The sequence below is a fragment of the Anastrepha ludens genome, chromosome 6, assembly GCF_028408465.1.
Source record: "Anastrepha ludens isolate Willacy chromosome 6, idAnaLude1.1, whole genome shotgun sequence".
Taxonomy (NCBI): Eukaryota; Metazoa; Arthropoda; class Insecta; order Diptera; family Tephritidae; genus Anastrepha; species Anastrepha ludens.
In genome coordinates, this window is record NC_071502.1 from 46709162 (window position 1) to 46725569 (window position 16408).

The 16408-nt window shown below is 33.1% G+C and overlaps 1 protein-coding gene across 1 annotated transcript; it reads left to right on the forward strand.

Annotated features, from left to right (window-relative positions):
• The first annotated feature begins 1989 nt into the window (after window positions 1-1989).
• On the forward strand, window positions 1990-12246 carry LOC128867690 (23 kDa integral membrane protein). The gene is made up of 5 exons (XM_054109134.1): window positions 1990-2441; window positions 2503-2676; window positions 6254-6409; window positions 6470-6655; window positions 11917-12246. The coding sequence occupies exons 1-5, from the start codon at window positions 2382-2384 to the stop codon at window positions 11995-11997; spliced, it is 657 nt and encodes a 218-aa protein (XP_053965109.1). The 5' UTR covers window positions 1990-2381; the 3' UTR covers window positions 11998-12246.
• The last annotated feature ends 4162 nt before the right edge of the window (window positions 12247-16408 follow it).

The following is a 16408-nucleotide window of genomic DNA, read 5'->3' on the forward strand; positions in this document are numbered from 1 at the left end:
GTAAATTCGCCGGAAAATAAAAAAAAGATTGATATACATATATAATATGTTTTCGCAGTTGTTGAGTTCGAATTTGTTATCAGTTTGCCCGTTGGGGGTCAAATTGAAGGTCAGTTGAAGGTCAGACCCAAAATATTTACACTAAAAAAAAAAAAAATCATATGCATATACCTTCTGCTCAAATATGAACGAGACGTTATCAATAAAACGGTCCGCGGACGACATATGGCAAAAATAAATTTTTCGTTTTTTAGTAGGACTGTTATAAGCTTACATGGCAAATTTCAGCGTGATATGTCACATAGTTTGTTTTCTGTGCTACTCTAAACAAGTCAAGCTCGAGTGTGTTCTTCGAATTCTCTTTTATGCTTCAATTGTCTCAAAATGTTTTCCACGGAGCGGCAACTTGAGCTTGGGAAACAGGAAAAAGTCACATGGAGCCATATCAGGCGAATACGGTGCTTGCGGAATGATTTTAACATTATTTTTGTTCAAATAATCGCGAACAAGACGTTAAGTTGTGAGCTGGTGCATTATCGTGATGCAAGAACCATGACTTGTTGTCCCACAATTCCTTCCTTTTAAGACGAATGTTCTCGTGCAAACGCTTTAAAACGTCTAAATAATATTCAGCGTTAACCGATTTTGCGATTTGTGCGATTTTCAAGCACAATTTCCTTTACTTTTCCGATGTTTTCGTCGTTTACTGATGTTGCTGGACGACGTTCATGAGGCAAGTTTTCAACCGATGTACGGCCCTCTTTATGTTTGCGGAGTTTTTGATTTATATGTTTTCAGAGTTTCTGAGTCCGAATTCGTTATCAGTTTGTCCTTTCGTGGTCAAATTAAAGGTCAATTCAAGGTCAAACGCAAAATATTCAACAGATAATTAAAAAAAATATTGATATATATGTTTTCGAAGTTGTTGAGTCCGAATTCGCTCTCAGGTTTCCTTTTGGGGTGAAATTTGAAGGTCAGTTGAAGGGCAAACACAGAATATTTGACTGAAATTTAGCTATAGATAATCTCTTTTAAAATCATTTACGAGCATTTTAAGAAAAATATTATTAAAATCGGTCAATAATTCGACCCTGTAGCCATTTTTGAACAAAATGTGTAAAAAAATCCGCACTGTGCGATTCTAAACGGCAAATGTTTTTATAAGGAGTTTTTTCATGGCAGAAATACACTCGGAGGCGTGCCATTGTCTGCAGAGAGAAAAAATTGTTTCTATCATTTTGGTGTTTATGCATCCAACCCATTCAGCTACGGCCGCCGCCTATCCCTATCAGTCAAATACTATATGCAACATAGTCGGCATTATCGAAAAGTGCTCTCTTGCGAAAGAACAAAATCCATCTTAAGCACTTCGTCCTTTCAGAACAAATTTAATGACAAGCATTTAAAACTATTTATTTTTTATATATCCCATTAAAAATATCATCTGTAGGATTACTCGTAAATTCTATAAATTCTAATATTAAACCAAAATAAGCCCAGAAATTATTCTCAAATGAAAATGAGATTTCAGCAAAGCAAAAAAGCTCACTAAAAAATAAAAACAACATCACGTAAACCAAATAACGGAAAGCTTTAACTATGACATCATTGAACAGAGTAAAACGCAAAATATTTATCACGCACGGATATACACATACATACGTGTGTACGTATATTGATAAAAGGATATAAAAAACCAGAGGGAACTGTGTGCCAAAAAGAAAACAAAACAAATAGTGACAATAATAACAACAACATTGGTCGTTGATTATAGCATTGAAAGCTGAGTTAGTAGTGAAAATAAGGGCTAGGCTCGGTGAGTGGGTATGTGGGTCAAAAACTGTTAAAGTGGTAATATGGCACAGAAATGCGTAGTTAGTTGGTTGTTGCATTTGAACTGTGGGCTGCCTGCTAGAGGCTTGGCCATGCAGTCAGTATTGGAACAGTTGAGCGACGTGTTGGCGAAATAAGAGTTTAGTTGTATGCCAACAGCAGTAAGTGCAGGAAGTGCTTTTGAATGAAGAAAATAGTTACAATTCGAAATAATATAAATAAAATAAATGTAAATAAGTGGAAAAATTAATGGGCAAAAGGTGTCATTCCTTAATGTGAATACTTTTTGTTTTGAAAACGAGCCATGAAATTTTAATGCAACTTTAGACAACTTTCAAAATGAACTGCTGTATAATTAAATATGCACGCAGATAAGTGTAAATGTACCATATGTACTTACAAACGCACGCATAATATAGTATATTGATTTTAGTTAGACAAAAATAAAATTAACTTGGCGCACAAGCGTAGAGTGCCAGCGGAAACCCAACGAAAAATACAAAATTAGTGGATGTAAAAAAGAACAAAATTATTATTTTTAATCAATAATGGCACTAAAAATTTCCATATTAAGAGCCGTTTTGGCCGTTGTTAACACAGTGCTGCCGGTGCGTATGAGTAACTTTTAAAGTGTTTGTTTATTTACATTTGTTTATTTTGTTAACACAGCTGCTTGGTATTGGACTGATAGCGCTTTCTGTTTACGAGTTAAATACTTCAACGCCTGGAACTATGCAACACATTTCGATTGTTATACAAATATTCATTGGATCATTTGTGGTGCTCACCTCATTTCTGGGCTGTTTCGGATTGTGTCGCGAATCGTTGGGTCTCACTTGGAGTGTAAGTAAATATGAAAATTGGCATGAAGTGTGGTTCAAAATGAATTAAGAGTACACATTTTTTTTTTTATTTTATATTGATTTTAATCTAAGAGCTTAGTTAGTTATTAGTTAAAAATGAGGCAAGTGATTAGTCTACAGAGTACAGTTATTTAATTTTTCTATTGCACTTATTTTTACAACGGTATTTACTGTTACATGAATGCTCACTGTCAAATTTTTGCACGAATTGTTTATTTTTAATTTCATACTTGTTTTAATTTCATACTTGGAAAATATGATATATGTATCTTAAAAAATACAATACTATTCATTTTGCACTTTTTCATTTCGGCGTCAAACAATTCAGCGGAAACAAATTTAACTAATTATACAAAACTTTCTATTTCGATATGACTTTACTTTCCAAGTTTATCTAGAAAGCAGTTTATTCGCGTAAGAGCGTAACTTTATTTAAAAAGTATATAAAATATCTCCAAAGTCTGTTTGGTAGTATTAAATCAAAAATTTTTTCTGTAGAGTTGCCAGCTCATTTTCAATATCCTTTTTATTTATTTGCAAATTAAATAAAATACTACATGGTACGTATGCGTCGTTAGCAAAAGAGATTGAAAAGCTTTATCTGAATAGATTTTAATTTTCTCTAAGAATATTTGGAGCTTATTTAAAAATTAAATAAAATTCCTCAAGTATAAGATGAGCTGAGTTCTATATAACTTTAATCTAAAACTATTTTGCGATATACTGGTATATATTTTGAATACAATTTCTTTGAGTGAATAACTTTTTGAAATAAAATTAAAATGCAATAAACTGGTAATAAATGAAATATGGTAATAAAAGCTTAAACAGTAATTAATTTTGACGAGAATTACACCCTACTTTATTGCGTTCTAGCAAAAAGTAGGTAAATAAAAATTAATGTTAACAAGATTGTGTGTTTATTATTAATAAAACATATTGACATTATTTTAATACATTTTTTGATCATGTATTGTAATATTTTCCTTTCTAAATTTACCTTCATATTGATTATGCCCGAAAATAAAGCTATAAGATTGGCATCTGTTTGAAATTATATAAATCAAATTATTTTACTATAATATTGGCTTAGACTGAAAGTTATTTTAGACAGTTTAAGTCGAGAAGTATTTGTGCTTAGAGTTGGTACTTTATTTTTCGTATGAAATTTTTAATATTTATAAATCAAAATTTAATATAAGTCTTGAATAATACGTTATACTTAGACGCCAAACGGATGGTATTGGAAAAACTGCAAACTTAAGATATAATGCAACTAGGATGAATGGGATTGTACCCTGGTTTATTAAGAAAAGAATAAACACTTTAGCAAAGATATTATAATCCTAAGGGAGCAACTTATATTAGTATACACGTACATATACATATACATACATATAGTAATGAAACATTTTTATTTGCAATTACGTATTTTTTTACCGCATAACCGGACCTTTCAATTACTAAGTAAAGTCGGTCGCTGAGTCCAAAAATCTGCATAGTTTCAAAACATTAATTAATTTCTTTATGTAATAAAAAATTTTTAAAAAATCGAAATTTGTTTCATGTTTTCAAAGCTTAGACATTTATGAATATGTCACTAGGAGCATTTTTTTTAATTCCTATTGTTTCAAGAGTTATAACCATTTTGGTAACTTGGCATCAGTTTCAATCATTTTTCAAAACGTTTGACATGATATCTCAAGTTCTACCTAACCGATTCACTTGAAAGCTGGTGTGAGTCTTTTCAATGTATACCGCTATCGGAAAAACTAGTATTTGAACCAAATACAATTTTTTTACTATTTTTAAAAAATTCAGAAATGTCCAAAAGTACGAAAAAATGTACTATTTTTTCAGACAACCGTAATTTAGCAAAAAAAAAATGTTTTCCTTTTTCTTAGTTAGTACGATAATGGCATTCATCGAAATTAATAACCTTTTTCTTTTCTTTTTTTGTTTCAGATCATTAAAAAGCTTCCAATCATGACAAGTTTAGCGCACCATTTTTTTTGTACCCCTCACCGCAACAGCTTATAAAATTTGCAGTTTTTAATTTTTAATCAAACTCATGCCTCTACACTTGAATACCCCCTTAACCAACATCAAAAAACATACTTAATGCTTTATTTTTGCTTTAGAAGGATCCCGAAAAAAAATGAAAAAGTTATTAAATAGCAAAACTAATTTGTTTAAAAAATAAAAAATGGAAAAAACATTCAAAAACGCATAGTAATATACCATTTTGTTAGCAAAATTTTCTTATGCTAAAAAAAACCGAACAGATACTTGTTTTTTTAGTTTTTAACATTTTTTCACTTTGAGGAACCTTCAGGGCCCTTATAAAAAAAGTTTAAATTTTTTTTAAATAAAAGGTTTGAGGGTATAATTTTTGGATATTTGTGAAGGGAAATTAAAATTAATGATTTGTGAAGATTCTCTACGAAAAATTTACGGTAACCCCTATTTTGCCTTTTGGAATTCAGTGGTACTTCTTAAGACGTGGGTAGTACGGATAAATATCAAATAGAACATAAAAAAAGTGCTTAATTTTTTTGGTCATGCAACGAATTTTAGCAATAGCTTCATCAGCATTTTCGTTTTTTTGACTATCCTCATGTTTACATTATTGATTGTGACTCGAAACTTTTCTATCATCAAGCCTAAATATAGAGTGTTTTTTTTTGCTGCATGAGAACTATCGATTTTGATGGCTATGATTTTACAGCGGAAAATCGCAAATTGTTTTGACATTTCTCTTTAGTAAAGTTTGGCGGCTGCCGTAGCCGAATGGGTTGGTGCGTGACTACTATTTGGAAGACGTAGGTTCGAGTCTCTTCTTCTTCTTGATTGGTGCGTTAACCGCTTATGCGATTTTGGCCGAGCTTAAATTGTTTCTTTCTCGTGCTAACCGGCGCCAGTTGGAAACTCCAAGTGAAGTCAACTCCTTCTCCACCTGATCTTTCTAACCTAGCCACCAGCTGGTACTGCATCGAATACTTTCAGAGCGCCGGAGAAAAAGTCTTTTCTAGTAGCGGTCGCCCCTCGGCAGATAATGGCAAACCTTTGAGTGTATTTCTGCCATCAAAAAGATTCTGATAAAAAGTATCTGTCGTTCGAAGTCATCATGAATTCATATTGTGGTAATTTACTTAAAAATCGAAAATGATGAATGGCGAGCGCTCTAAAGCCATGCTGACTGAATTTTTGTTTTAATTTAATCAGCTAATAAACAACGACGACATGGTCCCAACAAGGCGGCGAAATTTAGCATACAGTGCGCTTAACAATCGATTTCTTGGGCTGATCAAATGGACCATGTAACTTGTAACTGCGGCGTACATATGCCGGATGTCATATTCAAAAAATAAATGTCATGAAACTATATACCATATTATAATATATAATAATTAAAAAAAAAATGCATTCCATTAATATTTCTATTACGTATTGTCATTTTAAGTTCTCAAGCTCTTAGAAAACACTCGATATGTTCATATGAATTTTGTAATATTTCCCTCTTTCCATTCATATTTAATTTTTTCCTCCCTTTTCAGTATGTAAGTTGTATGCTGATATTACTTATATTCCAAATCTATTTGGTTGCTGTGGCTGGCGTTACTGACTATGTCCAAAATACCACCGATCACTTCGATACGCTTTGGAGCAATGCCACCATTAATGCGGCAGAAATCGCCCAAATTGAGCAACAGGTTAGCGGTGTGACAGCCTGTCACTCTCTCTTTCATTTTTGCCATTTCATGTATTTCTAGTACGAGTGCTGTGGTAAGCTGGGTCCTCAGGACTACCCCCAACGTGTACCCAAAAATTGCTATTTAAATTTTTCTGGCGCTGAAAATGATCTTTACACCGAAAGTTGCTTAAGGGTTCTACAGGAGATGGCGCGTAAAAGTGGTAGCACTGGATTGGCCATTAAACTGACGTTATTTGGTTTTGAAGTGAGTACCTTCTACTGTCTATCTACATATGCCACTTAAGCACTTATTTACAATCATAATTATCTAAGATTATTCAGAGTAAAATAGTAAAATAGATGGTGAAAATTAAAAAAAAAAAAATGTAAAATAATACGAATGTTTGGTTTCTTTATTTAAGTGTTTTCAAGTTTTTATGCCAATATTAACTTTAAAGTTCCAGTAAACTATGCAACCTTTAAATTAAATTAAATTTTTTTTTCGTAAGCATTAACTATCAGTTATTAATAAGTAGTCTACAATTACTGATGTTTTTGTGTGAAAATTAATCAGATTTCTCGAAGTATAAAATCGTCCGTTAACCTAAGGTTAGATTATTTAACCCATTGTGATCCAACTGACAAAGGAGTTCTTAGCTATTTACATATTTACATATTCTTTAAATTGGATTTTCAGACAGGGTCTGGCATTCAAGGTGTTTGGTCGTCTTAGGTGCGCTATCGTTGTATTATTCAGTGCGGGTTGTTCCGTTATATTTTTCTCTTCTTTGATTAGCTAAAAGCATTGCGTTATTTATTTCTATTACTCGCAAGCGATACCCCACGCAAGAAAAAGAAATTAAGTAATGGTTCATCACTTAACCTTTTCCTTGAATTACCAAGTGTTACTGTGGCAGATCCTAATTTTCTGATCTTATCCTGCAGTGATGAAACTAAAAAAAATTCAGACTATTCATGTTTTGCCGTCCATAAGGCAATTCAACTTATCAGTAAAGAGGTAATATCGGCCTCCGAACTCAGGGATGGCAACCATCTGCTAATGGTAAAGGACCAGAAAGCAGCACAACAATTTTTGTCTACCACGCAATTATAAGGACTGTGCCGTATCACATTTTGATTTCATTCTTCACTCAACATCACCAAGGGGACAATCTATGCCCCTTATCTTAATAAAGTGTCTGATGAAGAAATTGTGAATAAACTCAGCAGCCAAGGTGTTACTTCTATTTATAAATTCAATAAAATGTTCAATGGAAAACTAACTCCCAGTGTTGTTATCCTACTATCTTTTGATTCTTACAAATTACCTACCAAAATTGATGTGTCATGGCATTTTGTAAAAGTTAGGGAGTACATTCCTAATTCAAAAAGCAACCAATATGTGTTGGGTGTGCACTACCTCCCATCAACCAGACGATTGCACTCGTATTATGTGTATAAACTGTTCGGAACAACATCCTTCATCCTCCAATTAATGCAAAAAATTTAAACAAGCTAAAGATATCTTAGCTGTAAAAACAAAAAAGTAAATGCTCCTCGATGGAGGCTAGAAATACAGGGTGGGCCGTTTGTGTTTCCAAAAATTGAAGAGGATGACATGGACGACATTTGGTTTCAACAGGACGGTGCAACTTGTCACACTGCCAAAGTTACACTCGAACTTTTGGCTACCCTTTTTGAAAACCGAATAATCAGCCGAAATTCCCATATCAATTGGCCGCCTCGGAGCTGTGATTTAAGCCCGTTGGACTATTTTTTGTGGGGAGCCGTTAAGGACAAATGCTATACAAACCATCCAGAGACGATTGATGCTTTAAAACACGAAATCGAATTTGCCATTCATGAAATTGGAGCCCAAACAATCGCAAATGTGCTAAAAAATTGGGTTGATCGAATGGCCTACTGTCATTTGAACGATATTATTTTTCATTCATAAATAACAATATTCAATCTTCAAAAAAAAAAAAAAAAGTTTGAAAAAATATTGATTCGTTTTTTTTCTAGCCGGTTCAAAAAGCAAATTTTACATGGCCCACCCTATATCTATCGTACGCAAATTACTTTACCCCCACTTAATTCTTCAACATCCTACGTCGCTGTCCTTTCATTAACAGAAACTCCAAATGCCACTACTACCCAAAATACCTCTACTCCAAAAACAACATTAAATAAAGAAATCAACCACTTACAATCATCGAATAAAAAACAAACGAACTCTCAAAGTACTGCATTTTCATTAGCAGAATCCTCGCGTGCTCATCTTGCACAAAGTACCTCTACGTCTAAAACAATAGTAAGCCAAGACAACAACTACATTGAATCACAGAATACTAAATTAAATAACTCTCCAAATCCAAAAGTCTCCAACGATCAAACATCTCTCTGTACAAGCAACAATTTAGCTAATCAACAACATAAAGAAGGGAATGCTTCTCTTGCAAATTCAAAAAGCAGTAATGACACCGCCCAGTCGGATATAGATTATTGTAGTTCTAGTTGTTCTCTTAATAATACCAAAGCTATAACTGACAACAGCTTCATTAATTATACATTCCTCTCTTCCACTTCCATCTATGAGTAGAGTTCTTTCTCTTACTCAGTTATCTAATATGGGAAATTGTTCTGTTGAATGATGCTCAAAATAGTAAATTTCCAGTTTCAAATAATTCTCTCAATAATTTCTTTTTTTACCAATCACTGTGTTAATTTTTTGCAATGGAATATAAACGGCTTTTTTAACAATTACCATGAGCTTCTTCTACTTCTCTCAGATTTTAACCCGATCTTGTAGCTTTATAAGAAACCCACCTAGCAGTTTCCATTAATCCCTCTCCTCCTTCGCCTTACACTTCCTATTTCCATAACACAAGTAACACGAATAAACACGGGACTGGTATCCTTATTAAAAAAGGTATTTGGCATAAAAGAATCGATATTCGAACCCATTTAAACATTATTGCTTTTGAAATTAAGACCAATATAACCTTAACGGTGATATCTGTTTATTTTCCACCTGGTAAGGATTTCGTTATAGGCGAGTTTAAATCAATTTTTAAATCAATTATTCTTTGTGGAGATGTAAATGCCTGGAGTCCAGTTTGGGGCTCTTCCATAAAAAACAAGAGGGGTAAAGCAATTGGTGTTCTAATTTTCACCCAAGATTTAATTGCCTTAAACGATAAATCCCCGACACACTTTTCCATACATAATTCATTCACGCATGTTGATGCAACGATATCCTCCACTAGCATTTACCCACTCCTTTCTTGGAGAATTCTAGATAGTCTTTGTGGTAGTGACCACTATCCAATTGTTTTCCACTTACATTGTGAAAGGAGAAGTAAGACCGGTCACATATCACAAGATTTAAAACCGATAAAGCAGATTCGGCAAAATACAGGTTTCAGTGCCACGCCAACAGAAGAATTCAGTTTGTAATACGCTGATGTAGATAAAGTTTATATGTACACATATATATAATTGGAGCGTAGACCCTTTTTGGGTGTGCTTGGCCGAGCTCCTCCTCCTATTTGTGGTGTGCGTGTTGATGTTGTTCCACAAATGGAGGGACCTACAGTTTCAAGCCGACTCCGAACGGCAGACATTTTTATGAGGAGCTTTTTCATGGCAGAAATACACTCGGAGGTTTGCCATTGCCTGCCGAGGGGCGACCGCTATTAGAAAAATGTTTTTATTGATTTTGCTTTGACCGAGATTCGAACCAACGTTCTTTCTGTGAATTCCGAATGGTAGTCACACACCAACCCATTCGGCTACGGCGGCCGCCGTTAAAGTTTAGAATCAGTAAAATATGGTATGTCTTTGTCCAATAGTTAATCGATTCTGGGTGGGAGAATCTGTTGGTTAAGTACCACTCAGTCCATTCACACTGGTGTACGATGTGCAGTAATTATTGCATATAAAAAAATCGAAATTGTCACTGAAAATCACTCTTATATAGGGTTATTCAATAGGTGCGCTTCAACTTTTTTCCGATAGGGAGTGCGAACGACGCAATATTTTTTATTTTTCGCTTGTCATTTGTAAACTTCATTAGTATACATTTCATCATGTAACGCTACACACTTGAGCAACGATTGCAAATCGTGCAAATTTTTTATGAAAATAATCGTTCTGTTGCTGCTACTTTAAGAGCATTACGGCCATTTTACGGTCCATTTAACAAGCCGTTCCGTTTTGGGGTTATGTGAAGTCATTGGTCTACAGTAACAAGCCGGCGACGATTTGTGAGCTCAGAGCCAATATTGAACGCGAAATTGCTGGAATTTCGGCCGATTTATGCAAAAGAGTGGTCGAAAATTGGGTTCAACGATTGGACTTCGTAAAACGTGCACGCAGTGGTCATGCAATAGAAATCGAATTTCATACTTAAATGTATATGTTCAAACTCGATAATAAAAAAAAATTAGTTAAAAAAGTCAAACCGTTTGTGTTTTATTCAAAAAAGTTCAAAAGTTGAAGCGCTCTTACTGAAAAACCCTATATGTATGTATGTATTCTTTCTTTTATAAATATTACGTATATACGAGAAATCCTTTCTAAATACCCTTTCCATTGTGACTTCTGTATATATAAAATTTTTTTTTTTAATATATACGAATTCTGCAACGGAAGAAATCCCTGTGTTTTTAGGCGGTCCACGAGTTAATTTTTAATTAATATTTTCATTTCTTTTAGGATCCAATGCATTCATTACATTCAATGCCAGTCTCCTGCAATGGTTTCACCCGGCTTTATTCATCTTTCAATTCTGAGTCTTAGAAAATTGTCTGCCTTGGTCTTCAAAATCAGTGCTTTTGAAGCTGTAACACCTCTTACTCCTCATTATTTCATTCACTTAAATGAAATGGAAGGGAAAAATTCCTACTTAAAGCAAATGTCAAGAAAAAAATAAAAGATATTAATTTGGGATAAAAGAAATCCAATATTTTCTTGGTAGATGGCTGTAGTGATCGATACGAAGTACAAACAATTTAAAGTTTATGCTCGTTGACATTAAAAAAATGGTTTTGCGGTTTTTTATTTTTTCCATTCAATTGCGAGTTACAGGGTGTTAACAACGGATGCCAGAAAAGAGAAAATTAGGTACATTTTACAGATTTTCTTTGATGATGGTGAAAATGCAAGCCTCTGCAAGGTTGCTGAAATTGTGAATAGTGATTATGGTGCCGATGCTATAACAGCTGATTATGTGAAATTTTGCTTTCGTTGATTCCGTTCAAGCATTTTTGATGGTAAAGAAAATGTTGATAATTTCGAAAATGTCGATAAGATCACAAAAATAATCGTAGTGGACCGGCATATTAGTAGTCGTAGCATCGCCCAGCAGCTAAAGATCGACCATAAACATAGTGTATTTCTTTGTGCAATTATAATAAATAAGTAATAGGAAATAATTTTTAATACAAACTATTTTATAGTTATAGTGAATTCATGCATTTTCAAAAATGTTGTTGTAATTTCTATCACATTTATATTCTACAGGTACTTGCCTTGTTCTTTTCTGGTCTGTTGGGCATTACCATACGAAACAAGCGAAGAAGAGACCAATTTGTGGACCACTAGAAGCGCGACGCAGAAAAATGGACAGTAAAACTGTGAAAAATAAAATAGTTTTTTTTTAGTTATTTATTTAATACAATATAAACAGTGAAAAGTAATAATATTTATAAGTAAGTAAACGAATAAATGCCTGAAGCAGTCTACTCTACAAAAATAAAACAAAAAACCATACAATACGTAGCAGCATATATTATAAATTATTTTGTGGAGTGCTTTTTATATTTACCTAAATATTTATTTTATACAAATGTACACCAAATTTAATGTATGTCAATGTACAATGTTAGATCAAATAATAAAAATTAAAGACAATGTAGGATAAATAAATATATTTATGTAAACAAGAACCTGTTTTACCTGTTTGAAAACAATTCGTACCAGAGTAAACATGGATGTTAGTATTTATTATGTGCTGAGGTGGTGTGATAATTATGTGTTCAGGTGCTCAGATGGTGTGATAATTATGTCACGGCAATAGAGTGAGCTCTGAATTTGGTTGTACTTATTTCACTGTTTTTACTTATTTGTTTTATTTAAATTTTAACACACAAATTTTGCAAATTTATAAAACAGTTCATTATAATAATTAAGTAGTAGCCTAATTCGCACTGCGACCAAAAGATATCCATTGAAATAACTAATTAATATCAGTTATATTTAGATTACATTCAATATGTAGATATAAATGCTGCCTTTAATAATTAAAATTAGTTGCTATAGCTCCGTCTGGTGAGCGCATGGTGCCTTCACAAACGTTTCAAAAACACTTCGGTTTTCAGCCTTTGCCGTAACGCTGATTTCATCTTTAAGACTGCATCTCCAAGAACCTCGGGATAAATAATGAGCAAATGTATGAGCTTTTTCAAGATCCAATTTAGTCTAAATGCTACATATAGTCAAACGCTCGCTAAGCATTGCCCAAAGACTCCCTGAAACTTATCCACCAGATGAACCCGGCCATAAAACATTTTTCGAAAAACGAAGTATGATAAAAGCAGCAATAAAAATTCTCAAAACAAGGAAAGCACCCGGGTATGATCTCACCAGTGGAGAACTACTAAAACAACTGCCCGATAAAGGAATCACCTATATAAATATAATGCTATCCAGTTAAGTACCGTTCGAATTTTTAGAAAATTGTTGGGTATGCAGTTTTATAACCTATGATATTTAGTTCTATGAGTAGTATGAGCACTACAAATACACGATTTTTGGTTATGTTAGAGAAGAATTTGTTCCAAAATCAACGAGATATTTGAGTTAGTTTAACTTGCATTTTGCTATAGTAAAATTTAAGGGGGGAGCCTGGTTTATGAGGTCTAAAAATTGCATCTCTTTCCGATTTTTTTTTTAATTAATTTAGCACTGCAAAGTTTTTTCTATCTTTTAATGAACATTTAAAAAGTATAAAAAATTTTTGTACTGGTTAAAATAAGTTGAAAAAAATGTTTAACATAGAAATTAGTAGAGCGCTGCAACGCTGGAGTTTCCAACTGGCGTACAAGATGCAGCTCGTAATTATTATCTAAAGCAAAAAATTCAAATGGATTTCTAATTATCATGATTTTTTTATTTTAGATGAACTAAGAAAACTGAGAGAAATTCCAAAATTGCAACTTTTTGGAGGTTTTAAAGAAAAAAATTCCTTTCTATAAAAAAAAAATTCACTTCAACTTGGTATAAAATCTTGAAAAAAATTTTTTTTGATTATTTTGTTAGTTCAAATAGAAGAGAATTTAATACTGAAGGGAACAAGCTATGATTCATTTCAAAAGGTTCATTAGTTTTTTTTTTATTCATGTACGCCAGTTCAAAGAAATCATAAAAATGAAAAGTCGAGAAAAGAAGATAAAGTTTGTACTATAGGTGTCCGGTCATAGCGTAACTACCTAAAGCTCGCCTACCTTTAGCTTTGTATTTACGGAAATATTGAGAATTAGGCTCTGTAACTTTGTGTGAATATTCTGAAATATATTAGGAATCGCTTAAAACGAAAAAAAAAATTGATTTTTTTGACCTTATAAACCAGGCTCCCCCCTTAATAAGCAATAAAACTGCATACCAATAATTTTTCTAGATTTTCTTAAACAAAACCGTGCAGTTGTGAGAAAAAGTTTAGTTACCTTTTTTAATATTTGTAAAGAGTTCGAAATTTGCATTAGTATGAGTTCGAAATTTTTATTAATATGAGTTCGAAATATTTATTAATATGATTTTTGTTAATGAACTTTTACTTTTGTAAAAAAAAAAATATTAAACATTCAAAACAAAAAAAAGAAACGAAAGAAAAATAATGAAAATTTGTCAAGATATTTGGTGCTATCGTAGTTTAGACATCTCACAGCTGAAAGAGCCCTTGTGGTAGAAATATTTTGTTAGAAAGTGAACAAATCCCGCCCGCAAAAGTCGATAAACGGGTAAAAATGCGCATTCTCAACCATTTACGTGTTAATTAACCAAACGGAATACCTCTCTTGAAGTAAAATTTATTGCCTAGCGAGAGTCGAACTAGGTATAAAAAATTATAATATCAATTTCGTGACGAAAAACATACATATTTTTCTTATTACAATTAAAACTACAATAAATAAATACATATATATACATACATATACATACATACATATGTTTGAAATTTTCTACAGTTATTTCTTGAAAAAATACATATAAAATAAAGTAATTACAAGTGAAAAGGACTATTTCGAGTCAAAGCAAAAAAAAAGTCGAGTTCGAAAGGGTTGACGGAAGCTGAATTAGAATCACAAAATTCATGATTTCAATTTCATGTAAATATTATTATTATTTTATTTTAGAATATAGGCATATACCATATATACACATATGTATATATACAAATTTCAAGTTGGCACACCCATTTTCGGGCGGTATAAAAAATTTCTTGTAAGCAAATTTGGTCTATAGTGGTATACAATTTGCTCGAAACAGTCTTTCCTCGGAAGAATATTTAATTTATCATTTGCTGAATAATGTTCCGTTTACACATTTAAGACAATTAACGCAACACTGGAGTCGAAGGGATTACGAGAAATTGTTTATTTCATATCCGAGGTGTGTTCAAAGATTAAAGCGAATTTTCAAATTTCGCGGACTACGTACATTCGACTTTCGATTTATTATATTTATTATTATAATTTTTTTATGTTGGTACGCTCGTCTCGAGGATATGTTCACGGTTTTAGCTATATAGCATATTTAGTTTGTTTGTGAGAGGCATAAATAAGACAAGTGTTTTGCGTATTCGGCGATTTTCTGCTATCGAAAAAAATGGATCAAAGAAGTTGCATCAAATTTTGTGAAAAAATGGAATTAAATGCTCAATACTCTGAGTCAAAAATATGCTTACAAGTGGTACGAGCTTTTCACAGAAGGTCGAGGAGATGTGAATGACGAAGCTCGCTCTGGACGCCCAGCACATCAACAACCGATAAAAATTTTAAGAAAGTGAAGAAAATTGTTATGAAGAATCGTCGAATCACAATAGAGAAGTTGTTAAGGATATTCACATATCGGTTGGCTTATGGCATGCAATCATTTCGGAAATTTGGGGCATGAAGCGTGTCGCAACGAAGTTCGTTCCACAATTGCTGAATTTCGAACAAAAACAACGTCGCATGAGCACCGCTCAGGAATTGTTGAACGGCGTTAAAAACTGGTGACGAATCAAGGGTATATGATTATGACATCGAAACCAAAGCTCAATCGTCCCAATGGAAGAGTCCAGGAGAGTCAAGACCAAAAAAAGCATGTCAAGTTCATATCAAATCTCAAGATTTTGCTCACTGTTTTCTTCGATTACCATGGCGTAGTGCATCAGGAGTTCTTACTACAAGATCGTACGGTAAATAAGGAGTATTACCTTGCAGTTATGCGCCGGTTGTGTGAAGTAATACGAAAAAAATGACCGGAATTGTGGAAAAAAATGCATGGCTTTTGCATCATAATAATGCACCTTCACTCATCTTTGGTTGTGACAGATTATTTGGCCAAAAACAAAAACGTTATCATGCCTCAGCCACCGTATTCACAAGATTTGGCCCTCTGCGACTTTTTCCTGTTCCCAAGATTGAATAGACCCATGAAAGGACGGCGTTTTGTGACGATTAAGGCGATAAAAACCGATTCGCTGAGGGAGCTCAAGGCCATACCAAAAAGTGCGTATCAGAACAGCTTCAAGGATTGGAAAAAACGCTGGCACAAGTATATTATATCTGAGGGGCACTACTTTGATGGAGAGAAAATATAAACTCATGAATAAATAAATATTTTTTGAGAAAAATGAAAATTTGCCTTATTTTTTAAACACACCTCGTATTACATATAATTTCGCCTTTGCAGCACTACGTGGGATGAACTGCAATTCGATATTTTTATCGAAATGCTTGGAATTTTTACC

What these genes read in the sequence shown, in the direction of transcription:
- LOC128867690 (XM_054109134.1), top strand. Translation starts at nt 2,382, where the DNA reads ATGGCACTAAAAATTTCCATATTAAGAGCCGTTTTGGCCGTTGTTAAC. An exon ending in TTGTTAACACAGTGCTGCCG is followed by an intron (nt 2,442 to 2,502) that starts GTGCGTATGAGT and finishes TTGTTAACACAG; the next exon opens with CTGCTTGGTATTGGACTGAT. An exon ending in CGTTGGGTCTCACTTGGAGT is followed by an intron (nt 2,677 to 6,253) that starts GTAAGTAAATAT and finishes CTCCCTTTTCAG; the next exon opens with TATGTAAGTTGTATGCTGAT.